We start from the raw sequence: 25788 nt of genomic DNA, 5'->3' as shown, positions 1-25788 counted from the left end.
TGGTTTAACAACTCTTTCTGCCATCACTGGACTGAAAACTTCATCTTTTCCCTGGATTTTTTGAATATGTGGATAATGGTAGAATAATTAATACTTGACAGAGAAGCATTCTGATGTTTGTACCTTTCCCTGAAGTGATCAAATATTTTAGACAAATTAATGTCTACCTCCATGTACCTTCTTTAGCTCCTACACTGAAGACACATAAACATCATGTGCTGACTCTTTTTTTCCCCTGTTTTGAGCAGATATAAAAGTGCAAGAGAATGAAGATAACACTGCCATCATAAACAGTGTCATGGATGCTCACAAACTTCTCAGAAATAAGTTCTGGCCTTCTGTGCAGTCCTGGATTCAGGTGGGATAAAGAGACAACTTTTTTTTTTGTTTTTCAGTAAAAAGATGGTAAAGCAAAGACTGAGGTGCAGAAGTCTTGAGGGAGAGCGAGCCAAAAGGAAAATAAGGCTGAAGAAACATAGGAGCAACTAGAAAATATTTCTCTTTCAGTAGGGGTGGACCAAAGGAGGCTGCAGGAGCTATGTAACTTGTTTGATAGCTCTCAGCCTTGAGTGTGGTACCGACAGTCAATAGTCTGTGTTCTGTTTTTTTTTTTTTAAGATACAGTAAAATAGGGCTTTTTGCAAAGAGTTAAAGTAAAACACAGCTTGTTTTTGTCAGACACCTCTCTACCAGATAAACAGTATGCCCTGGAGCCTCCTGCATGGAATTTGGCCTGTAGAAGGACTGTCTCAGGAGATGTTTGTAACAGCTGTTCATTCTTTGTTTTCACTAGTTGCTGTTGGTTTTTATATTCTGTATAGGAAAAGAATTGGAATCACTAGTTATTACTTGTAAAACGAAGGAATTTGTGACAATGTCATTTCATTAATTATGAAGGAAAACTAAAAATTTTGTTTTGCTCAGATGTCTAGAAAAATGAGTAAGAATGTTGTTTTTTTCCTCTGCAGTTACTTACCAGAGCAGGAGTCAATGATGATCGGCTAAGATGTGCCATTGAACTCAAGAATAAACTGGAGACTGCTATGAAGAAATACAAGGAAATGAACATTTCCTTCAAAGCAAGAAAAAGAAAAGTGGTGAGTTTCTTAAAATTCTGTTTTACTGGAGAGGACCATTAGTAAAACTTACCTTGTATACAAAAAAAGCTCTTTTCTCTTAAGCTCTAATCTGGCAAACTTTTCAACAGAAGTTTTATTGAAAAGTACATTAATTTAGCTGGTTGTAGCTTCACTCAGGGAAGTTGCTGTAAACACCTGTATAATACACCATGGGCCTGGTTATTAGACAAAACCATTTGAAGCATCCCTCTTGTTGTTTAGGATAGAGAAGTGGTTAAGTGCAGATTTTATTTACTCTTAGTTCCTTCATGTATAACAGTGTTATGTTCTCAGCTGCTTCTGTGCATATTTCTCAGTAAACACTGTACTACTCATGTTCTTTTTCAACTTGCAAAACTATATGAGGGTCTGTCAGTTTAGTAAAGAAGTTTCTCTGCCTTGCAGCATTTACTCTCTCTAGTAAGCATGTGATGTGATTGAGGTTACCATAAGAGAATTGGTTATTATATAAGCTTTAGAGCATTAAACTGTTTCACAAAGATTAACTACCTATGACAGTTCTTGTGAAATAGATAGAACTTGTGAACAGACAGAGGCTGGAAGATCAAATATGTTATTGAGATCCAAAAAGGAATCTAATGGCTTGTTTATGTAACTAAAAAGCAGAGCTGCATAATACTCATTTCTGTTGGCTGTGATCAAACGAAATTACTGTATAGCTTGACATGAAAATAAGTGGTTTGGGTCAGGGTTCAGACTAGAGTCTGGTTTGGATTTACTGGATTGTAAGAATCTAATCTGGACATTATCCTTTGGACTACATTGTGGTAGCCTCATTTAGCCATGACTGAGTGTTGCAGACTTTGCTTTCGTTGTGCAAATGGAGCTTAATCAAGATTAATCTGGTTCATCATCTTAACACCTACTGATGTGCCACACCAGTCAAAAATGCCAACTCTGAATGAAAAGTACTGAAAGACTGTCTTGTCAGAGCTTTTTTTTCCTCCAGTGAAATATGTGTGCTACCTTTATGCAACCAGCTATGAAGGAATCCAGACATCTGCTGTCATTCCTGCCATTTGCTTGACAGGGCTTCATTTGCTGCACCTCTGCATGGAATATTGGTTGCTATATTTCTTACAAGATATAAAGGACATTCAAGCCTTGATTTTCGTGTGTGTGTGTGCACGTGCATGTGGATGTGTTTGAAGTGGTATTGTTACCACTTCTGGAGAGTGATCAGTGCTATCTGTATGTTTATATAGCATGTTTGTAAGTAATATCTCTATTAGTTTGAAAGCTAATAAATTCCCTTGTTAAAAGGGAAAAAAAAGGAAAATAATAGCAGTGCTCACAAAGAATACTTTCAAAATGAGGCTATGCAGATTGAGTTAACTTAAGCATTGAAAACAGTATATAATTATACCTAGGGTTTTTCTCCAGTGGAAAACAACCAAATTTAGTGTTAGTGCTGAGTTATTTTAAATTTATAACCTGAACATAAAGAGCTTTGTACTGCAGACGGAAACTGTATAAATTATATTTTATTCATGTGTCAGAAGACTTTATTGAAACGTAAAAACATGGTAAATTGAGAGTCTGATAGAACAAAATAAACAGAATCTCTTAGACCATGGTTATTAAATCCCCATCTGTCAAATATTTACATGTCAGCATATGAAATACTACACACAGCTCTTCTTTAGTGCAGCACTGCTGCCTGTGTTATGTATTGTGGCTCTGTCTGTCCTTGTGTCCTTGGAGCTGTAGCTCTTGCCACGCCAAAGTTTTACTGCCTTCTGTGTCTTTAAACCCCGGGGAAGAAGTGCTGATGTTCTGTCTGTCCTTCAGAGCCCTGGCTCTGAGCCACCCTGTCCCAACAGCATGAGGCATTATGATGTTATTGGTGGCACATGGAATCAGTGAGTGCTGCACCTGCTCAGTGTGGAGATGAGAAATGAAGGGGAGCATTTATAGCAAATACAAAACAGAATTATCAGGACTTGGGGACTTAGGCTTGCCCATTCTCCTCAGACTTTTTACATCTTCTTTGTGCTCAATCTCCGTGTTTCTGTGGTCACTAATTTTCCCCCTTTTCATCTGTTCTTTTCTGTGCTTTGTGTCTGTTCTGTCTGGGAACAGAGGGAGTAAAGGCTTTTCCCATCCTCAAACTGAGATTGAGAAAGTTGATAAAGTGAAGGGTTTAGTGAGAGACAGTGAACCTGGAGATTTGTTACTGTGAACTCTAACTATCAATCCCACAGAGATTTAAATTGCCACTTAAGAGAGAGAAGGTCCTGAAGTCCCTTACCATCACCTGTGGCTGAAATGCAAATAATTGTATATATCTGGAGTAACTCTTGATGCTGCAGTTTAATATGAATATACCACTAGTGTAGCTGGATATAAATTATACTGCGAGGAAGAAATCGCCTACATTCACAGAAGAATCATATTTTTTTTTTGGTGCACAAGGTGTGTGCTTTTTGCAATCCTAATTATTACATCCCCCAAATCCCAAATCTTCGTTCGCGAAGCCTAGCCATGATTATTACATCCATACTTTCCATTGTTTCTTGTTTCATTTTCCAGATCATGGAGCACTAGCCTCCAAGGCAGGACTTGTGGGCAATCACAAACCTGTTAGAAAATTAGCACAAATTATTTTCTCTGGAAGTTTTTTTTACCTCTCCTGAAAAATGGAAAAGTCCCACTGCTTTGCAAAGTACAGAACTTTCTGTAGGTTTATGGAGCTTCACTTCCACAAAGTCACTTGAAGGAAAGCACAGGACTTGATACAGTGAGACACTTTGACTTAAAATGGTTTATGGTGACATGAGCTATAACCACCTCTTTCTTTTCTCTTCTGTGAGAGTGAAGAACTCAAACTATCAGAAAGCCTTAATTACAGGGAGGGCCATCATTTCCATGTGACACTGAGACCCTGCCAGCACCAGTAGCCTGTGGCACCATTTTGCACTTGCCTCTTAGGAGCAGTGGCAGGAGAGGGAAAAGAAAAACAAAGGTTGTTCTTTGACTGTCTAGAAACAAGTCCCTGGCAGCAGATTTTATAATTATTAATACATTTCTGCTGCCCAGAGATTCCCTCTTCCCCTTTTCTGTGCCCCCAGCAGATCAGAAGCCATCAAGACATTTTTTCTGAGCTGTTACTGTTTCAAATGGGTGGGAGGTGGACAAAGAATGACGGACTGGCTGTGTTGGGCAAAGGCAAGTGGGTTTTTGTGTGCTTACACAAGTGTAGTTAAATTCTTGCTTGGGTGAATCAGGTTTCTGACAGAAGTTGCACTTTGGGAGTATAAACAAGATTTTTGAAATCCATTTTTCTGTGAATGTGTGTTTTAGCGGAATCCAGGGGGAACAGGGCGGGAGCTGTAGAAGGGCTTTTATTTCGCGGTACCTGGATGCTCGGACATATCTATTTTTCTCTGAATGCCTGCTCGGGATAATTCCAGTGCCCAGTAGAGGGAGTGCATACTGCATGCTCCACGTTTTTCTCTGTGCCACCTTGATCCAAAGCCAGTCATCAGCTCAGTCTGTGTTTTCAGGTAAACTTATACAACAGCAATATACCAGAGACCTTTCAAGTTAATTCTTGACTCGATTTAGATGAGTTATTATACAAATACAACTGTAATTATTGGCTGAGATTGGTGTAGATATTTCTGTTTCCAGAGGCTTAATTATTTTGTAGGAATAACTTACTTACGGCTAAATTGTTCTCTAAAAGTATTTTTGCTAGTTAAAAATCATTCTGGTTTTTGATGTCTTCCTCCTTTTCTTGAAATACTAGATTTTAATTGTTTTTCTTGTTTAGTGCCTGATTTGCAGCTGATAAGATGCAAATGATCCTGCAATTTTAAAAGCTGTGAGAGGACAAGTATATACTGTGTCTTAGGTCACGCACACTACCTTTCACTTACATCCTTTCCATAAAGGATTAGCCATTAGGATAATACTTGAAGTCTTGACATTGTTGATAGAAATGTAGCTCATTAGTGGTATTTTGTACTCTGAAAGTATGGCTATCTCTTATGTAATTACTTTGGGAAGCTGTGGAATGTTTAGTACTCAGGGTGTCTAAAACTTGGACAGACAGAATCCAGTAGGAAAGATGTGTGAGAAACATCCTGCTCGTTTGTCTGTCAGCAGAGTGGTCATTTAACAAGCCTGTTACGTGTTGAATTTTAAATTTCAAGTTACATTAACAACCAGGGATATATAGTTTTTCATTAACTGTATTCATTACTTTTTGTTTCACCTTTCCTTATCTTCTGTCAAATCTGAGCGCGCGCTTGGATCTTGATTTATTCGTGTACTTAATTTTATCCATGTGAAACATCTGGTTGAACTCAATAATGCCATTAATAATTAGATCTGGAGGAGCCTGTCCTTGTGTTGTCCAGAACCTGATCTGATACTCAAACCTCACTGTAATACAATTCAGATTTTTTTCTGAAAGAGTAATGTCAGAAAATGGCCACAAATTTACAATTTAAATATTTGCTGCTCATAATTTAGTCTTAAAATATTTTAATACATTAAAAGGTTAAGATTTTAATATGTTGTAAATTAAACCAAGAGTTCTACCAATTACTTGGCTATGAGACCATTGCTGCCTTTTTTTCCGTATATTCCACTGCAGTTTGGCATTTGAGCAATGCTAACAAGTTATTTCTATCTAATCATTTTGTAGCTTTATAAACAGCTCTTCTCAAGTCTGGCTTTTAGTTAAGTCATTGCCTCCTTTAGAAAAAAAAGAACTGGACTTGAATTTTCTAAAATTCAGAAGCAAAGGCTGCGTTGTTTTCTCTTTTTGCTTCTTTCTGCAGCCATAGAGAATCCAGTTCAGCTGACAGCTTTCTGTAACAGCTTCTTGTACTCACATCCCTGTGCTTTTTCCTCTTTTCTTCATGTTAGAGAAGCTGTTTCTGGAGGGTGAGTAATTGTCCCTAGTAATCCCTCACAGTGCCTGAACCCACATCTGCTAAAACATACTGATACCACAGAGCAAGAGAGACCCCTTTGTAGAGAAGTCTTTTCATCAGGTGCTGCTTTTAAAGTTTAACAAAGTTGCCCTTTGAAAACTGGAAGCATTTCATGTTAAGATTTGAATAGTAACTTGATGCTGATTGTTAGTATGTTTTCTAAAACTTTAGAGAGATATAGGAATATTTAATATAATTAGCATTACACCTAAAGATGTCCTTTATCAGATTCTATATATTGTTAGCATGTAATGTGTTCAGAATAAATAAAATCTAATAACATTTGTATTGTGAAATTGGTAGGACCGGCAACATTTTAGTTTGGTTTTTTTTTTCCTGACTCATGTTTATCAAAAAAGCCACGTCAACCATAACTGTAAGAGTAAACAGAAAATATTAAATAAGTCATACATTTATGCTTCCTCTTCCCTCCTCCCCATTTTAATTGTCACGTTATAATTATTTCTGTGAAACATCTCTTTTGTAACCACCTTTCAGCTAAAAGGGCTTTCTAGTTTTGCAAGTCTTATTAGGATGTAAGACTGATACAAACCGAAACACTGTAAAATTACACCCTCAGAACGGTGCTCGCTCCTTCAAGTGTCTGATCAGCCGGGTGATGGCTTTGGTTGGGTTTTCTTCTTTTCCAGAGCTGAATTGCTGCTGTGGTGTGTTTTATGCTTTGCCCTGGCTGTGCAGCCTGCCACTGCTATGGAGTTATTAAAAATATCTTGTTATGCAGATCTAGCCATGAATTCTTAAGGTTGTCACTGTGACGACCTCTGATCCCCATCTGATTCGCAGGTCGCACAATGCAATTTGGAGCTCTTCTAATAGACTGTAAAATAAAGTGGGATGTCTCTATCATCAAGTTAACCCTTATGTTAAGTATTTAAGTTTTTCAGGCCCAAGGGTCATCTCCCTTGATTCATCTATGAATACTGAGCAGTGTGTACTCTGCAGGTAGTGGATATAAATTTGCTTCCTGCTTTTTATCCATCCTACCTTGCAAGGGGAAACAGTACATTGAATTTATTTGTGATGTTCATGAAGGTACATTGCTAAATGTGTATTTATAAAAACGGAAAAGGAAGAAAATTTTCAGGCTTGGAGCATGTACTAAGTTAACACATACATTTAAATTGAAATGCAGTAATATTGAAGTAAATATATCCACATGTAAAATATCTTTGTATCTAAAATCCACAGTCAGGAATATTATGTAAGGTTTTATGCCCTGCATAGAATAATTTGTTGACTTTTCTGTAATAAATTAGGCTTATTTTATTGAGCTGTATGTTTACCTGTTAAAAATACAGCATCTGAAATAATTTTTAACCAATGTGCAGTTCAGATTCATTCATAAATGTTATCATTGAAGTCAGCTGCAATTTAGGTCCTGATTTTACAGTGTGTGTGTGCACAGACTGACTCGTGAGACAGAGGCATGTGTGCATTGGTGGTGGATACAAAGTTTTGGCAGCACAATTTGCTCTGGTGTAAGTGATAGGTGGTAATCCATCAAATGCAGTAGGACTTTTTTTTTGCATGAATGACGGCTAATGGGAATCTTGTTATAGCACATTTTAGATGAAAATCACATTTTCTAAAATTTCATAAAGAAAAGGACTAGTAATGAGAATATTTCCTCTCCTCAGCTCTAAAATTTAGCTTTTATCATGTATAGGCCTCTAAATCATAAAAAAGTTAAATAACTCAGTGTTGCTTAAAATATTTCCAGGCATCATAGGAGTACAGTTCATAAATCACTTGGACTAGCTGAAAAGCTCTGGAAAACGTAGAGACTTCTCTGGGGAATGGTAAAGAAAGAGGTATTTTTGGCTGACCGTGTTGTTAATAGACCATAAACCAACCTTTTGGTGCAGAAATGGGTATAACCAGTCCTGGACCTCACAGTCAGTGGCTTTAAACAATTCCATCTGGAGTGGTGTGCTGGGAAATGGGGAGTCTGGAAAGAAAAAGAGAGGGGTAGCTCATGTGTAGTGGCTGTTCAGGGTAGCACTTGTAACCTTGGCATTGGCTGCCCCACCGCTGCTTTCTTCTCTGTTGACAGAATGAGGCCTTTCCTACTGCTTGTAGGAAGGGAAAACACCTTGGGAGCTCTGCTCTGGGTACATTCCTGTCTGAGCATGGACTCTAAACATGATTTCGTGTCACTTGGCTTGTAGCTTTGCTGTCTTCATCACACCACAGTCTTTGAACCTGCAAACCTTTCCTTTTGTGTTAAGATGAATGAAAAACTGAATAGAACTTTACAGAGTTTCCTTACTCACAGTTATCCATGAGTTAAAAAGAAACCAAGTCTGGTTCTCAAGGCGTGGGTAATACTTTGTTAAAATTATTTCATCCATTCTACAATTCCTGAAATGTTAAAAATTAAATTCTACCAGGTGTTTCTTAGTGTGTTATGCAGCTACCTGATCTACTTCTTATCAGGTGGAGTTTTTTGTGCAGGTTGCTGTTGTACAGGGAACAGCATCTTATATATCTTTGTAATGATTTTATGGTTGGCTTAAATATGATCTGAACACAACCAGAAATCAAAAGGGATAGACCTGTCTCTGTTTCTTCCCCTAATGATTCCCAGTGCCTCCCTTGTACCCACAGTAGAGCTCCTGTTGCAGCAGGAACCTGAACTGGCTGGAACCCAATCCAGAGAAGATTTCTGTAGCAGCACTAAGCTCAGATAGTGAGAGTGTCCCTTTCAGAAGCCAAATAAACTCAGGTAATGCAGATTATGAAGGTCAATCTTTACTTAATCAGAGAATCCGGATTGATGGAGTGATACATGATTAGCTCATCTCCCAGTGTGAATGAAAAACTGGATGAACAAAAGATACCAGATACTGCTGTTAAATATATTGGGTTTTTACTGTGTAATAAGCTGTAGTGCTTGATGTATGTACAGCAGCTGCATGGGACAAGTACATTGCTGTACTTCTAAAAGTAAGGTGCAACCTTTATTTTTTTATAAATATTACACAAAGACATTTAAGGGACTGACACTATAGTCACTCTTGATAAAGCAAATTAAATATAGGTATCAAATGTCAGCATGAATTTGGTAGGAACCAATTCTCTTTTGTTTTGGGGGAATTAATTAAATAAGGTAGCAGACTTTGTTTTTAGCTCACAGGGGTGCATGAAATGGAACAGCATTGTTAGACCTGGAGACCTTTGGTAGTTTAACTAAAACTGAATGTGACTTATTTTATGAAAAACGTGGGATATGCAAGAGAACTTTTGCCTTTTTAATGAACTTACCTAAGGTTTAAGATGGTTTATGCAACCAAGTACTATTAGTTTTGCTGGATGGTAGGAGCCCAAGTAGTGAGGTATGAAAATACATCTGAGGCTTCATCTTGAGTGGTTACTGCTAAAGAAATACTAATCTTGCCTTGCAATGTCTTCCTGAGGCAATAATTTTGTTAAATGCACCAGTTTTCTAGACCACCTTTATTTGCTGTCCTCTGTGAAACTGTAAATGCCCACGCTGCTCCAGTGGGTACATTGGACATACCAATTTCCTTTGAGCGATGATTCATCAAGGTGAAAGTTTTTTTGAATTGTTGCACTGTAAAACCTACTGGTCTTTCTGAGGAAAACTTTTCAGCTTTTTATTAAAATCCCTCCTCAGCTTTTCTGGGACCTTGAGCCTGCCAGGGTCCAGAGATGCAGGAGCTGGTAACACAGACTGATTTAAGAGAGGGCTTTGGCACAAAGTCTTGAGTAAGCCTTGAGTAAGGACTGTGAAAATACTCACAAACTCTGGCTAGTGTGCACTGCTTTAGTGAAAAACTGGTTCAGTGGGTAGTTGTTATATTGCTAAAGCAATTTGAAGCAAGGTTTGCTCGTTCTCCAGCTACTTGGGCTAAGTGTTGGGCTGGAACCCTCTAAGTGTTTTTACTAACTTCTGGAAATTAGGAAATAATGTGAAAAGTGCGTTCCTCAATAAAAGTCAGCCTGGCCAAGAAGCCTGTGTGCTGTTGAGCAACTACAAATAGAATGAATGGTGATACTTTTACGGGTAAACATAAAATGTGCTTTGCCTGGACCACATATCTAATTTGCAGTTGTCGAGGTTTGAATTTATGCTTGGATCACGGAGTGAAGGGGAGGGAGAGCATGTGGGAGGTCCCTATAAATACAGCTCTGTTAATAGTTTGTGTTTTCCTTGTGTTGCACACAGGAAAACTCAAGCATGGTTCTAAAATCCATGCAAATGCCAGCATTTATTTCCACATCATCCTGTGTTGGATGATTATATATAAAGGAATGGAAAAGGAGGAACTTGTCTTTACATATAAGATACACTGTTTGACTATTCAGTTTCCATTACTGGCACTGAAGAAATTATTTTTACCCCAGTCACATTCTTACATAGAATGTCCCCAAATTTCATTTAACATGACTGCAGTATGTTTTGTGTTGAGGTTGAATAAAAAAAAATGTATGTGCTTAAGGTTGCCCCTCTAACTAGGTTCTATGGCAATAAATATTCTGGTTCCCTAACCAAAATCTTCTAGGAAAATATTTAGTTGGCTTTGAGTAGATGCACATGAGATATTGGCATGGTGGAATAATTTGCAAGATCTTTCAGTGAGGGTATTAGCATATAAATAGCAGATGCAATGACGACCATCACAGCTGAGTACATTTAATTTTTAGTTTATAAGATAGAATGGGTTTTTAAATGCATAGCCATCAAGCCTGCTGAAAGACAAATGAAGTTTAGAGTTCACTTGTCTGAGGATGCCTTACATCATTTTTTTTTTAAAAGGGAAAGAGGCACACATAAAACTGAGCAAAAGTGATTTCTTGGGTGAAAAGTAATTGAGATTGCAAACCAAGTTAATTAGACCATGCAAAATTTATTTAATGGTCCCAGCTGTAGTTTGTGGGTGGTGTTTCAGTAAGTAGATATGACTACTTCATGTGCTATCTTTTCTCTTCCTTCTTTTTCTACAATAATTAGTAAAGGCTGTACATCTACTCCTATAAACTGATTGCATTGTATATTTCAGTCATTTTATTGCTTGCTTTAATTATGATTGCAGAGACCTGGGTTTTTAAATCCTCGTAACAGAATGTAGCAGTCAATTTGTATAAAAGTGAGAAAAGGACCAAAAGCTTTTCTTCACATCTTTCCAAGTGTTGTGTGGTGGGTGGAGGCTTTTTTTTGCATTTATTCCTGGTTGGGATGGATGAACAACGTCTTTAACTGGAGCTGTGGTTGCCCTGAGCTGCACTCACAGCCGAAGGCTGTTGGAGTGTTGACTCCAAAGTAAAAGAGACAATTGCATTTCTGCTGGCACCCAGTGTTTGTTTCCAGGATTTTTAGTAATGCAGAGTAATAAGGAAACATCTGCTTTTTCAAGTTTTTTTTTAATGACTTAGGCAGTAAATGGTTTGATCTAGTCAGCACTGTTGTAAGTTTTTAGTGAAAATCAGGTGACTGGAGAAGATGTTTTAAGTGATTACAGTGAAAGTCATGCATGTGTGTTTTCTATCTTTTTTTAAAACCATATTCTCATATCTAAATAAGTTCAGCTCAAGAATCTGGAAATTGCCTAGCTAAACCCTATTTCCTCTCACTGTGAGATATCTAGTCAGGAACACTACCAAGTAAAAAAGAAAAACCAGCCAACGCCAATAATAGTTTTGCAAATGATTCTGTGACTTAGATAAATTAATAAATAAATAAAGTTCGGCATTTTAGAGCCATTAACAGGGAAAAAAGATCCCTTCTCCGTGCAACTTGAAGAGCAATGGTGGTGCAAGTAGCCACTGATCTCTGGGAATCTGGTCTGCCTTCAGGGGATCCATTCTCTAGTTACAGAGGGGAGGTAGTTCACCCTCCATCTCTGGTGGTGGCCTGTGTTAGTGACTTTCCTCATATCACCTGATAATTAGAATGGATTTGAAACCAGGACCTTTTTTTCCCCCACATTCTTTGACAGGTGCTTGAGAAATAAGCAGTTGCATGACTACTTATCTTAGAGGTGCTTAATTCGTACACTACAAGGAAAGCTTTACGTTGAGGTATTTATCACTTGCACTTGCACTTCTTCAGACATGGCACGCTAGAAATGTCATATTGCTTGTCTTTATCTTAGTCTCCTTTTTTCTTGTTTGCAAATACCTAACCACTCATTCCTAAAGGATTATCATTTACTAATTCTGCCACTTAAAATATTGTCTTAAATATTTATTTCTTCTGATTTAATGGTGGATTTTTTTGTTGTTGTTTTGTTTGTTGGTTTTTTTTTTTTTAATTGACTGAAGAAGTTTACCTGTAGTGGAAATGTAGATTATAGGTGGTTGAGTTTTCATACTGCATCTGTAGATATTGCTTTGGAGCTTTCTTCATGCTTGAAAAATGGAATTTAAAAAAAAGAAAAAAGATACTTTTCTGACTAAGAGTGTTGCCCATGAGCTCTCCCGCTTTCTGTAGAAAGGGAATGGAACAAACCAGCATAAATGGGAGGGTGCTGATGAAGTACCAGTGGAATGAAGTAAATTGAGATGTAACTGCCCAAGACTACTATGCAACTTCTTGAATTTCCACCAGGGACAACTTTAATATTTTAAAGTAAAAAGATAACTTACTTATCTGGTTGAAGATTTTATCAAGATGAAGACTTTATGTCTGTTTGAAGGGAAAAGGGAGCTTAATTCCTGATAGTTAGCTAAGCAGTTAATTTTTTTTACAGGAAATCTAAATTTAATAGAAGACCCTAGGGAAATTCAAGGGTGTGAACAATACGCATAATATTTTATGAAAATGACCCCCATATTTAAAATCTGGCATTATATGTTATGCATTGTAGCACCAAGTCCACATCTACCTTTTAGAAAATTAAAACACATAAATTCTGTTTAGTGTTTGATATGTGCTGCACTAGCTGAAAGCCATAATGCCCCTAAAACCTTGGGTTGCTTTTCACCTTTCATAAATTCCTGGGTAGATTCTATACAAAAAATAATTTTCAGCTCCGTGGCTCATTGTTATTCAAACTTGATTGATCGTCGTCATTTACTCAGTGAGGAAGTTAAGTGTTCCTGTCATTTCCAAAGAGTATAATTGGGACGTTTCACAGGTCAGCGGTAGTGACAGGTTTCCCTTTTGATTAGTGTTAGACTGATAACAAAAATTACAGTTTCCTATGATTAATGTTTTCTATAGTACTTGAATGCACAGTTCATGGATTGTACCTAAACAAAGTGAATTTGCATCTGATTATGCCTTTTCTCTGTCAGGCTTTTCACGTGCTTTAAAGTTTTAGGCCATGCAGGTTATACAGCAAAGTTGCTTCTAATGCAGTTTTCAAGTTGGGGATTAGAGAAGCCCACTGAATTTTAGTGTGTTTACTGTATGGAGAGATACATACATGCCCCCAGTGACATGGGAACAAATTTGGGGAAATTTCAATTAAAGGTAGTACCCAGCATTCCCTCTAGTCCTCTCAGATATGACATGCAAGGAAGTACTGGTATTATATCCCCACTACTTTAGGTATAATCTGGCAATTTAAGTTAAATGATCAGTCAGAACCGAGTTTTCTTTCTCTTGACACTGTTTCTCAGTTCCTTAAACCTGTTGCTGTTTATTTGTTTATAGACTGCTGAATAAAAACTATGGAATCACACTGAATTTACCTTCCCTGTTTCATGATGTGAAAGTTGATCAGCTTTACATTATGGCACAAAGTTGTAGACTGAGATAATCTATGATGAGTTTTACCTTGGTGAAATCTTTTTTTTAATAGCTAGATGAGAAATGGAACCTGAGTGTGGAAAATATGATGTTGTCCAGCTTGCAGCAAAATAGGAGTGGAGGTTATTTCTGAATTTAATTAATTTGTCCCTAATAGATGAAAAGGGGATGACAGCACCAGCAGAATATCAAAACCAAAATACAAGCAAACCTCTCTTCAATATTTAGCCCTCTTCTCTTCTGCAGTACAACGCCTGATGATTTTTTTCTTTCTAAAGGCCATTGGGAAGGTCTTCTGAAAGTTGTAGTTTAACACAGATGTTCTGCTTTCAAGTCTAGTGGCTTTGGGAGTTTGTGATTGGTGGTGAACATTTGACCCTCTCTTTGGTTAGAACTCTATTTTGGCTCAGTATGTATCTGTCTTGGCCAGGCCAGGTACGGCCTGAATTGCTGCTTGCTTTTAGATGAGGAAGAATAATTGCAGTGGGAAATAAAAAGTAAACCTGGATGCAGGATCCTCCAGGATAGCCTGGATGTTGGCAGTTCTCGAGGTAGGAATAGTTGTCCTGAAGAGACTGAGCTGTGGCTCTTACCTGTCTTTGGCAGCAGGGTACTCTCAAACATGATTATGATGAGTCTTTATTTTAAAATGAAGACTAATTAGATGTTCTATGGTAAGAATGAAATAGTAAATCAACTCTACTCTTCAGGACAGTAAATCTTTTTTTTTTTCTCTTTCTTTTTTTCACTGGAACTGCAGCTTTCTGAAATCAAAGTAACTTTTTAAACAAAGGGAAGAATCTTACTTCTAATTTGTACCATCCATTCATTATGGGTTGATGTCTATCAATGTGTATTAATATCAATTAACGTTCTGTATTACAAATTAATTCATTCCAGCTTACAAATAATACTGACCAAAAAAATACTAGTTTTTAAAAAAAGTTATTTATATTGAACTATGTTCAATAAATCAAGATTGGTTTCTAGGTTTTTGGTTTCAGAGTATATGTACGATTTAAAGGAATTCGGCTGTGACACAAGATTAGAGTAGTGCATTAAATTGGGAAAATTCTGCTTCAGGCAAAACCTGCAGTATCCTCTGGTGCTTGTAGCAAAGAGGAGTTGATATGAATATCAACAGAAGTCAGGTGCACTAAGAGGAGTAAAGAACACAGTTGAAAATACTGAAAATGATGCTGTTCCTTATCTGTGGCTTCGGGTTGCTGCAATGAAGTGGAAAAAAGTGATAGCCTGTGCTAAGGTTGGATTTAGTGGACACCCCTTATTATTTCCTAGAATTGTAAAAGCACATGGGAAACTACAATAAAGTGCTAATTATGTTGTTGTTGGGAATTAGATGACTCTGAAGGTGGGCAAAAGAAATAAAGTGTAAAGCCTCTGTCATTGCTGCCTTTTTAAGGTAGCATTTGCTGTTTTAAAGCTCTGATAGTACAGGCCGTGTCTGGTGGCACAGATTCTTTTAGCTTACGTGTAATTTAGAAGAAAAAATCATTTTCAGGTATGGAACAAGCTTAGAAAAAATGTAGAGATTTACTGGTATATATACAGTATATCAGAATGAAATGAGGTATAGGAAACCACTTACGTGAATGAATTACCCTGGTTAGTTGGTAGGAACTGCGTTTTTTTTTCAACTACTTGTAGATACTCAGACTGCAAGACAGACCAAATGCACATTTTAAAAAAATCCAGTTTTGTTGATCTTAACCATAACAGCGTATGCAGTTTAATGGTATGAATGGTTGGGGTGTACCAAATTAGCTAAGAAATGAATGTTGCCAGTTATTTTTAGTGCTGTTGTGAAGAAACACAGTGAACCACTGTAGTATACAGATCTGAATATTCCTGCTTGGATCAGTATTAACTTGCCAGTTCATCAGCTTCCTCTCCTGTTTGCCTGCTCTGGAGTTGAGCTCTTAAACAGTTTGTGATACCATTTAACATGCCACAGACTATTTTATTTGGGTGCTGCTAAAGGAGTAAAATCATCCAAAGGAGAAGAGGTAAGGCTATAATTTGCTCATTAAATCAAAATCTTGATGTTGTTTTAAGATTTTTTGGTCTATTTCATAGCTTCACACTTTCTCAGACTTCACCAACTGTGTGTGTTCTAATGGATAAAAGGGGCTTTAAAAGAAGCCCTTAGGATAGAGTATGGCTTTAGAGATAAAATGTTAAGCAAAGGCCTAATCTTAGATAAAGATTAAATACATAATTAGGGAAATAGTTTTGACATAGAGCAGTCTCAGTAGGGCTGTCAAGATGCCTGCAAAATATTTTCAGAGTGAAGGGAAATGAAAAGCAATCTTCACATTTACTAAAAAAAAGGAAAAACCCAACAAAAATATCTCTGCAGATGAAAGCCTCGGATGATGACGACGAGGACGAGGATGAAGATGACTTTGTGGAGGTCCCTGAGAAGGAAGGTTATGAGCCCCACATTCCAGACCACCTGCGTAAGGAATATGGTGAGTTTGCCCAGCTGTGACAAGCTTTATCCCTGCATGTTGCTGCTGCACTAAAGTAAATAAACAGCCATTCTGAAGTAATAAAGTGATCAGTGGTGTGGGTAATCTCTGCCTGCTCTGAGGAAGTCATTACATGGACACAGGAACAGCGATTGGCTCCAGATAAACAAATACTTTCTAGGAGCAGGGGTGACTGAGACCAGCAGCTTATTTCATTCCATCCTGTTCCACTGGAGTTAAGAGCCAGAGGCAGCTCCGTGGGTGCTTGTAAGTGTGCAAAACACATACTGAGAGTGAAGGGACTGCAAAGTGGAGCTGTAAATGAGCAGGAATATTAGAAATGCTGGTGACAGTCTGGTGAGAGGGGAGAAGGTTCTGTTCCACCACCTGCATTGGTAGCAGTTGGAGATGCACAGCCACTTCCTCCCATAGAGTGGCCAACTTACAGCTCTGCAAGGTGGCTCTTTTTGTTTGTGTGTTCTAAGTAGGTAATTTTTAAATAAAGGTATACTTACAATGTGTTTTTGTGAAATTGAGAGGTGGGTTACTGAGGAAAGTTCATCTTAAATAATTCAGTTTTGGTACATTACTCCTTGTCCTTTGTACATTTCACTTAGTAAGTCTGCAGTTTTGCCTCTGTGCAAAATTGTGTATTTTAAGACTCATAAGATTTCAGAACATTGTAGAGAAGGAAAGGGTAACTGCCATCACAGAGAAGTTAAAAATCTTGGCCACTGTAAGAAGTGTCTTGCTTCTTTGCTCCTCTCTGAGTATTTGTGTAAGATTTGTGCTGTGCTGTGCCTTTTTCAGTCCTATTGATGCTTATTTTTCATTTATCTGCAGTTTCCATCTTGAAAGTCAGGCTGTAGCTGTTACCTGTATAAGTCAAATGTTTCTTTTTGCTGAAAAAAGGGGTGTGCCTGTGTAAAGCCAAGTTTATGTAGCTCAAGTGACCTTTTTACTGTCCTCTGCCATCAAAGTTGGCTACAGACAGTAAAAGGTGGTCAGTAACAATCACCTGTAGTTATCCTGGGATCAGCTCAAGGGTGTCTCCAGGTGTGAAGTCCTGCTTATGCCTCAGTCCATCTACCCCATCTAGACTTAACCTACCAGGATAAGCCTGGGAAGTAAGGCTTGCCTTGATTATCAGTGTTACCCACCTCAGGGGACTTGCAGCAAGTCCAACTGGCTGGTTCCAGCTTGTTTGAAGGAGGCAGGTGACTCTCTTCCTCCATGCCTTTAAAATAAAGTTGGAAATTTTCAGCTATAGATTCTTAGAGGACTGGGAATTAGGCTGGTGCCTTGAGCAGGGAGCTGCAGCGAGGTTTGGTGTGGCTTTTGGAGTAGGTGTTGCTTGAAACAGCCTGCGGGCACTTACTTTGTCCAGCCAAGAATTGGGGAAGATGAAATGGAATTGGGAGTATTGAGATGTGTGTTGGTTATCCCAACTATGTCAGTCTTGCAATAAAAACTGAGTAAATTCTGATTATTTTGAGAAAAGGAATATAATGGGATTTTGAGAAAAGGAATATAATGGAAAAGAAAGGCAGCAGCCTTCCAGATAGTTGTGAAAGGCTTCTTATTTTTGTGTGACTGATGAAAGAGTCCAAAGCATTGGTAGTGATAGTAAATGAATGAACAAATGAGGTTAGTTGTTTACATAGCTATGGTTCTTTTTTTATTTTCCCCCTTCCTTTGGCAGTATTCCTTGTGCCAAAGCTGGTATTTCTGTAATACTTCCAGGCACTGGAACTCATTTTCCATATCTTTAACAGCAGCCTAAAGAATTCTAACCTGCAAAAGTTCTGTTTGTACTTGTCAGCTTCCACTGGAAGTGAAATGTATTCACCTCTTCCTTTTTGTCCCATCTTCCCTGTGGACACACATTTTTTAAAAACAAAGTGTCTTACCACCCTTTTTTATCACCCTAACACAATATTTGGCTACTATTTGAATTCCTCCTCATGGAAAAGCATAAAAGGACAAGCCTGCTATCTACTCCAGGATATTTGAGTGTATATATATAAAAATCCATATAAAATTGATATTTGAGTGTATATATATATAAAAATCTATATAAAAGAGATTAAGAAATTCCCAGTTTGTATTTAAACAATTGCTGATAGGAAAATACATTACAGTGCAAGTCAATAAATCAGGAAACAAAATCTCTCACTTTATATACACGTAGTTGTGGAGGAGCTAATGGTCACACTCAGCTGTTCTTTACCTGGTGTGTTTGTTAAAAATAACATTTTGAAAGGATTAATCATTCCTGGTGTTTCTGAAGTCATTCAGCTTTAATCGCTGCCATTAAAGTTATTAAGTAAATTCCCAGTTCAGGAAAGGGTCTTAAAATAACTCAGACTTCCTGAAAAGAATTCAGGCAGTCTTTCAAGCACATGCTTTCTTCTGTCTTTGTGTACTTAAGTGCTTTCTTGGACAAACTGGTGAGTTACTAGTTCAAAAATCTATCTCACAAGCCAATATATAACTATTGCATAAACCAACTGACTTCTCTGTGATTACCTCAGGTCTGCATGAGGAAAATTTTTTCTATTGGGCTCTGTTCTGCATTGTTTTTAATATGCAAAACCAAAATCCCTTTGACACATTTTGTTTAGGAAAGTGAATTATCATATTAAAAAACACAATAATATATTGATTTTATAGCAGCATGTTCTCATCAAGAGCTGGCTGTTAGGCAGCCACCTCTCTAATTAAATGTGCCTTTTGCTTCCATAAGCTAGTGCAGTGATCACAGCAGTGACTTTACCTTTATCTAAATGTGATTCAGGTGGGGTTTTGCTACATTTCTCACAGCTGAAGAGAACTTTGAGCTTAGAAAATGAGAGTCAGTGCAAGTGGAATGTTCTAACTGGAACATTAAGCCTTCCATGTAAAATAAAATCCCAGTGTTATGTGGAAGGTGTGAACGGTTAAAAGCTTTTTTCTTTTTGTTGCTATTTTTCCTGAGTAAACCAGATTAACTTTTTATATTAAACAGGAAAACAAAGTTGTAAAACGTGACTGTGGAAATGGATCAAAACATGACATGTAAATTATTGATTTAAAAGTCAATTTATTCCCTGTCACTTCTCTTAGGAAAATGGAATTATCCTACCAACAAGGTAAATTTCAAGCTGAGACGCTATTTCTGATGATGCATACATGTTTGTGTGGTTCTCCTGAGATCTGAGAAGCTTTTAAAAAATTAAAAGACATTTAGAGACAAGGGAAGTTTTATACACAACTGTGTAGACACACGCATTTGTATTATCTGTTTGTATATGTGGTTGATGATGATGATCTCAAAATTGATGAGGGTATTAAATATGTGAATGAACTGAGCACGGGTATAGTTTGGGTGGAGGGAGAATTGAGCAAGTCAATTTGAATCTCCATGTATAAAATGAAATGTAAATTTGTTAAAAGAATTTAGGTGATTAGATAACTGGAGTGTGAAGATATAACCCATTAGGGGTGTCATGCCAAATTAGCATTACCAGACTTTTAACGACCTCCCATTTGTATAATCCTTATTTACACTTGCACCTGATGTCTGCAAAAGACGAGAGCCCTGTGGGACCCCAAGTCCACTTTAGACATGTTGGGTTGCTAAAGAGGAATATTGGGCTGAGAAAGAAACAACACTGAAAATAATTTTCTTAAGGTTGGTCTTGTTCTCGGTACTGATGTTGCTGATTTCCATTGCCCTTGTATGGCTGGTATTGCTAAGCCCTGGAAAATCAAGGACATTTAAAGGAAAGCTTTAGAGATTTCCACTGGAGATTTTCCACATTCCAGCCTTTGGGTCAGATGGAAGTTGCATTGGCATTAAGCCTTAAAGGTGGATGAGGTAAGGATGGAACTGTGCAGCTCCTGATGTCGTTCTTGTGCCATTGACAGAATTTGGTGTTGATGCCAGGATAAGAGATTCCTTCCTGCACCCACCTCAGTTGATAGTTCTTGCTTGTGTCTCAATACAAGCATTCAAGAACTTACTTATGCAATAATGCTCTGAGGACAGGGAATTGCTGTTGCCCTTTTACGAGGAAGCCATCTGACTTGGGAATATTGGCATGGAAGCAGTCTGTTGGTTATCAAGTTTCATCCTTATCCAAAATTCTGTGAGGAATGACTGTACAGTCAAGAACACAAACCGTTATTTCAACTGTGATTAAACAGATTTTTTCTCTTGTATGTGAGCCTTAAGCCAGAATGTTTTTAGGTCCCTGAGAGCTACTTCAGTGATTCATGTTGCATCTTAAAGGCTGCTTGAGACTTCTTTCATATTGGGATCAAAGCTGCTGTTCTAAAATCCCAAGGGTTAGTTCTATCCATTTCAGAAATTCTTCCCCTGTCACAGAGTGATGTGCTTTTGTGGGTTAGATGTCCCCACACTGCCTTTCCTAATCTGATGGTGTTTGAGCCATACTTTTCTCTGTGGTTTTTTTTTGTTGTTGCTGTTAATATGAAAAGTCATAGCAACATGAGAAAGAACACTTATACCCCAATTGAACTAATAAGGTGAACACCCCTACTGTTTCCTTAGTAGAGAAGTCGTCACCTGGTTCTTTACATAGAATTGGGAGTGCTTTGGACCACAGAAGCCATTCATTCTATTGCAGCTCTCACTGAGCATTTTAGAGACATAAATAAACTTGCTGTGGCGACCATTCGTTAAGCGTGTGGGGGTTTATAGCTTTTGCATCTTCTCAGAACACGAAAAAGCCTGTATTAGAAATGGCAATACAATACTGTGTAGACTAATGTGTGATTGAATTTTTTGATTTGAAGCAGTAAAAGTCATGCATTTTGGGGCATTTATTCAGAAAATGTACTTGTTTATATGGACTAGGTATAGTCTGATCTGTAGACTTGCATGCATATTGTTTTTAAAAATTTTATTCTCTTGACGGGCATCTACCAAGACATGCAGGGGACACAGTGATTAAAACTAAACAGCCTCAGAAATGTGGAACATCATAGAATCATCATTACAAATTAAAAAAAAAAAAAAGGAAAATTAATTACTAACTTATTGGCATCTGGTTCTTTTATTCCCTCCAGAAAAGTTTTCCTAAATGCTTTTAAATGTCTTTGTGTGGTCAAGTACAAATGTTCCATCTGTGTCACACTGAGAACAAGGGCACTGAATTTGAAGCTGGACATGTCATCTAACATACACAGGTATTGCTGTGAGCTGCACTGTGCTCACTCTTTCTTAGCTCTATTTTTCTCTTTCATTTTTGATGTAGGAATTAGGAAACCAGTGGGTTTAGTTACTGAGTACAGTGGTAATGTGATCTTTTATCCTATGTCTACATGTTTTTTCTCCCATTTAAAAAAAAAAAAGGTTTTTCTGGTTTGTATAACAGATTTAAAGCTACACTTGGCAAAAAAACACACATGTAAGTGCTGATAAAGCAAAACAGATCCCCCCTATTCTGGCCTCTGAAGAAATGATAACTTTCATACTGGTCTTTTTTCCTTCATGGAAACATCTAATGGATTTAGTTGAAACAAAACTAATATCTCTTGATTTTACAGTTATGTTTTCCTCTATTCTATTGTGGGGTTTTAGTTATTTTTAATAGTACACATGAAAGTCTTCTGGAAATCACAGGGGAAAATGCACAAATCCTAAGTGTTGATTTTACATCCCTGACTACATCATCTAGGCATCTCGGACATACTCAGTGGAACACCTGTTTTCAGTGCTTATTGATTTTTTAGGGAAATACTTTGTTTAGTTTTCTGTTATTAGGATTGCCCAGTGGCAGGCACATTTGAAAAATTTTCTAAAATTCATTTTTTAATAGCTTTTAAAATGGGAGGGAGTCTGGGCTTCCTCAGGAGAGACGTTGATTATCATGGCAGTGATCATGAATTAGACTTGACTCAAGGGTGGCAAATAAGAGAAGCCAAGTGTGGGGTCAGTACAGCAGCTTCTGTTGCTGACAGGAACCTCTATTTCATACATAAGGTAAGGTGGTTTATTTGGGGTGAGGTGTAAGTCTGAAGAGCAATCTGGCCAATGGATTTCATCAGCTATTGGCCATAAAAATGTGTCTCACCATGATTAACCAAATGATGGTGCCCTGCTTAGCTGTAAAGAAAACCAATGTTTTTTATGACATTATTATTTGGGAATGAACTTGCTGAGGTTTTACTGAGTGATAAATCACTAAACAGACAAACACGTGCTGCCTAAATGGAAGTTATAAAAACTATACTTAAGCTTTTTCCTTGCTTACTGCAGTGATTTCTCAGTTTATCTGGGTCTTGCTCTAAATGTCTAATAGCTTTTCAGTCAGGTTTGAGTTGTCTGGTCTCCATACCTCAGGAATTTACTGAGAGAGTTCTTCCTGCATGTGAAGAACGTGGAGAACAGTTTTACATGGAGAAACAGCTCAGTGGAGACTGCAGCAAAACCAAACCTGCAGACTTCAGAGGGAATGAAGCACTCTCACTGAGTTCTCAGGAACACTCCTCTGTTCTCAGGAGCTGAATTTGAGGCTTAGAATTACACTGTCTGGGCTAAATAAGGGTATTACCTGATTTCTTTAAGGGGAAAAAGCAAATCATATTTTCCAGGGGAAAGGACAGGCGGAAGTACCTGCTTACCTTTCACTGCCCTTTGAAATTTGGGCTCTTTTTTCCTAAATTTGTAAAATGCAAGTAATACACAGTTGTGTTTCTCTCCCTAGACAATAGTCTAGTATTTAGAATAAGATTTCTATTATGAATAAAAAAAAAAATTGGACACAGGTGTTACATGATGTAAATCAAATGTGTTGTGTGGTCTCAATTTTTCTTAGCATATACAACATTAGAAGTATATTAGAAGTATTTAATTAGAAGTTTACAAGTGAGACTGCCTCATTATACTAGTGTACTTTGAATATGTCTGTATATGGACAAACACGAGTTCTATATGGAATCATAGGATCATCATTAGATTGGAAAAGACCTCCAGAATCAACAAGTCCAACCTTTGACCGAGTACCATCATGCCTGCTGAAGTGTATCACAAAGTGCCACATCTACTCGTTTTTTGGACACTTCCAGGGATGGTGATTCCACCACTTCCCTGTAGAGCCTATTCCAATGCTTAACCACTCTTTCAGTGAAGAAATATTTCCTAGTATCCAGCCTGAACCTCCCTTGGTGCAATTTGAGGCCTATGGAGGCCTAGCTACATCTAGGACAATAAATGAGTAAAATGCATTGTGATACAGTATTTGGAATGAAGATAACTTTTCATATTTATGAAAAAACATGATTAGCACTTCGAAAGAAATACTTCTACATCCATGTGGAAGTATTGACTGTATATGTTTCTTCTGATCCATCCTAATCTGCTGATCATGCAAACTTTTCTCACTCTCAGGTGAGGTCCTTCTATGTAAATAAGGTTCCCAGAAAATCTAACAAGACGTGGGATATAGTTGAGTTCTACTGAAGTTCTTGGAAACAAATAGTCACTGCACAAGATGTTGATATACTTACGAGTGGTTTGTGACAGTAGAATGCCTCGGAGGAACTGTGCAATGGCCAGGGCCTGCAAAATGATAAGCAAGAAGTTTAAGACATCAAGGTGTAAGGTGTAGAAAGCATTTAGTATAAACTCTGCATCTTTGGGTTTTTTCTGGTTCTTAACTATGATTGTAAAACAGTAATGAATAGGTTTAATTGATGAGAGGTAACACTACAGCAGATTAGTATACTCTGTAATTAGAGTAGGCCAAAGAAATTTATGTAATGTTAATGAACTCCTCTCATTAACTAACATAGTTATCTTTTTTCTTTAATTTGAATTTCCAAAGAGGAATTCCAAGATTTTACATGTAAATGAGCACAGCTGCATCAAAGGCAATGAGGATACCGTTTTTTGGTTTTTTTACAATCTTTGCTTGTAAAGGCCCCCTGAAAACTTTTAAAAGTAGTGTAATTTATACAGAAATATTAAAATGTGCAGTTGTCCATGCAATAAGTTGCTCTGAGTGCACGCACAGCTGATGTGCTCTGTGAGAATATTTGCTAAAGCCGCCTCTGTCATTTCAGCATCCTCTGGTCTGCAAGTCCATATGAAGGAAGCTTTGCAAAGTCCTGTTCACTTAGGACTAAAGCTTATTGTGCTTCTGAGTAAAATACAGGCAGGCATTTTCATTGTGAGCACAATAGAGTAAGTGGGGAAATATTGTACCTGAACTGCTGGATTTTCCTGACAATCTTGGAGAGTGCTTGGGCTAATATAAATCACATACTCTTGGCTTGACTAAGATTCAACAAATGGGAAACAGAAATTATTAAATTTTTTTCAGGAAAGTTGAAGTCCATAATACCTGTTTATATTCTATCTCCGTTTTTTCAATTAAACTTAAGTGAATCTGAAGTAGCTAGATTTCGTCTAAATCCACACAGCTGAGGAAACCTGTGCTTGCTCTTTCTCTGAATTTTCACTGAGGGGCTTTTATCTGCCCCTAATCCCACCATTTCTGTCAGGACATAATCTCTTTCTCAAATTTACATTTTAATTACAAGGCCAGCTGAACTAGCTAAAATCAATAATGTCAGCATTCAGCAGCCTAACTTCAGCTGAAACCCCAGCCTCTCTCTTTCCTTCTATCGATCTGTCTTGTGAACATGGTCTACTTTATTGCTTCAGGCAAATAGGTGCCATTTGGTCAATTTAAACAAAAAAGGGGTTTTAAACATTTTTATGATTCTTTCTCAGAGCTGCTATTGGAACAGTTTGAACCCAGGTACTGTACTCGTGTTAAATAAACCACACAGAGCGGCAGAATTCTTAACATGAATTTTACTTTAAAAACTGTACTTAATCTGTATCTTAAAACCAAAACAAAGCATCCCCACCCTGACACTGGACACCATTCAGCTGGGGCTGTCTGCACGGTGACTCTTGTCTTTATCTTGTTTGCAAAAACTAATTTCATACACAAATATTTTTTAAAAACTTCACAGTGGAGGTGGTATTACTGATGTTGTAGTGTATTTACCTTTAGCTATTTTTCTGTTAATGGTTTAAAATAAGAAATCAATGAGAAAATATTTTGCTCTTGTAACTCTTAAGAATTCCTATATTGATCTTTTGGATGTGATTTTATCTGTCTAAATGTCACATTGTCCATTTATCTCTCTTGCCTTTTCTGTGTGTTGCTGACTGCTTGTCACCGCTGTTCCCCTCCTCCTCCCCAACAAAATCAGTGTAGTGAACAAGCAATCATGTTTTCTGTAAACAGCATAGGAAACAAATGGAAAAAAAATAGAGGTTTCTGAGATCTTTCTGAGATCTTTATTGCATACGCACTTTTAATACATATGCACATTTTTCTCTGAAGATGAGAGAAAAGGTGTGGTGACAGACACAAACGTGCTGTCTTCTGACTTTTTACTATTTGTAAATAGTACACATGCTTTAAACAGTATGTTGCTTTAAACAATGC

At 37.5% G+C, this 25788-nt stretch overlaps 1 protein-coding gene across 1 annotated transcript in view; it reads left to right on the top strand.

Moving 5' to 3' along the window:
* The window catches only part of UVSSA (UV stimulated scaffold protein A), a 53582-nt gene that overhangs the window by 6073 nt on the left and 21721 nt on the right, over positions 1 to 25788 (top strand). Inside the window, exons 5-7 of the mRNA XM_027699894.1 lie at positions 249 to 358; positions 969 to 1097; positions 16204 to 16315. Of these exons, the coding sequence (XP_027555695.1) occupies positions 249 to 358; positions 969 to 1097; positions 16204 to 16315 (351 nt within the window). The remainder of the gene's footprint in view (positions 1 to 248; positions 359 to 968; positions 1098 to 16203; positions 16316 to 25788) is intronic.

This window comes from Neopelma chrysocephalum, unplaced genomic scaffold (genome assembly GCF_003984885.1).
Source record: "Neopelma chrysocephalum unplaced genomic scaffold, ASM398488v2 Primary Assembly neopelma1_142, whole genome shotgun sequence".
Classification (NCBI taxonomy): domain Eukaryota; kingdom Metazoa; phylum Chordata; class Aves; order Passeriformes; family Pipridae; genus Neopelma; species Neopelma chrysocephalum.
This window is presented reverse-complemented; position numbering and strand designations above follow the sequence as displayed.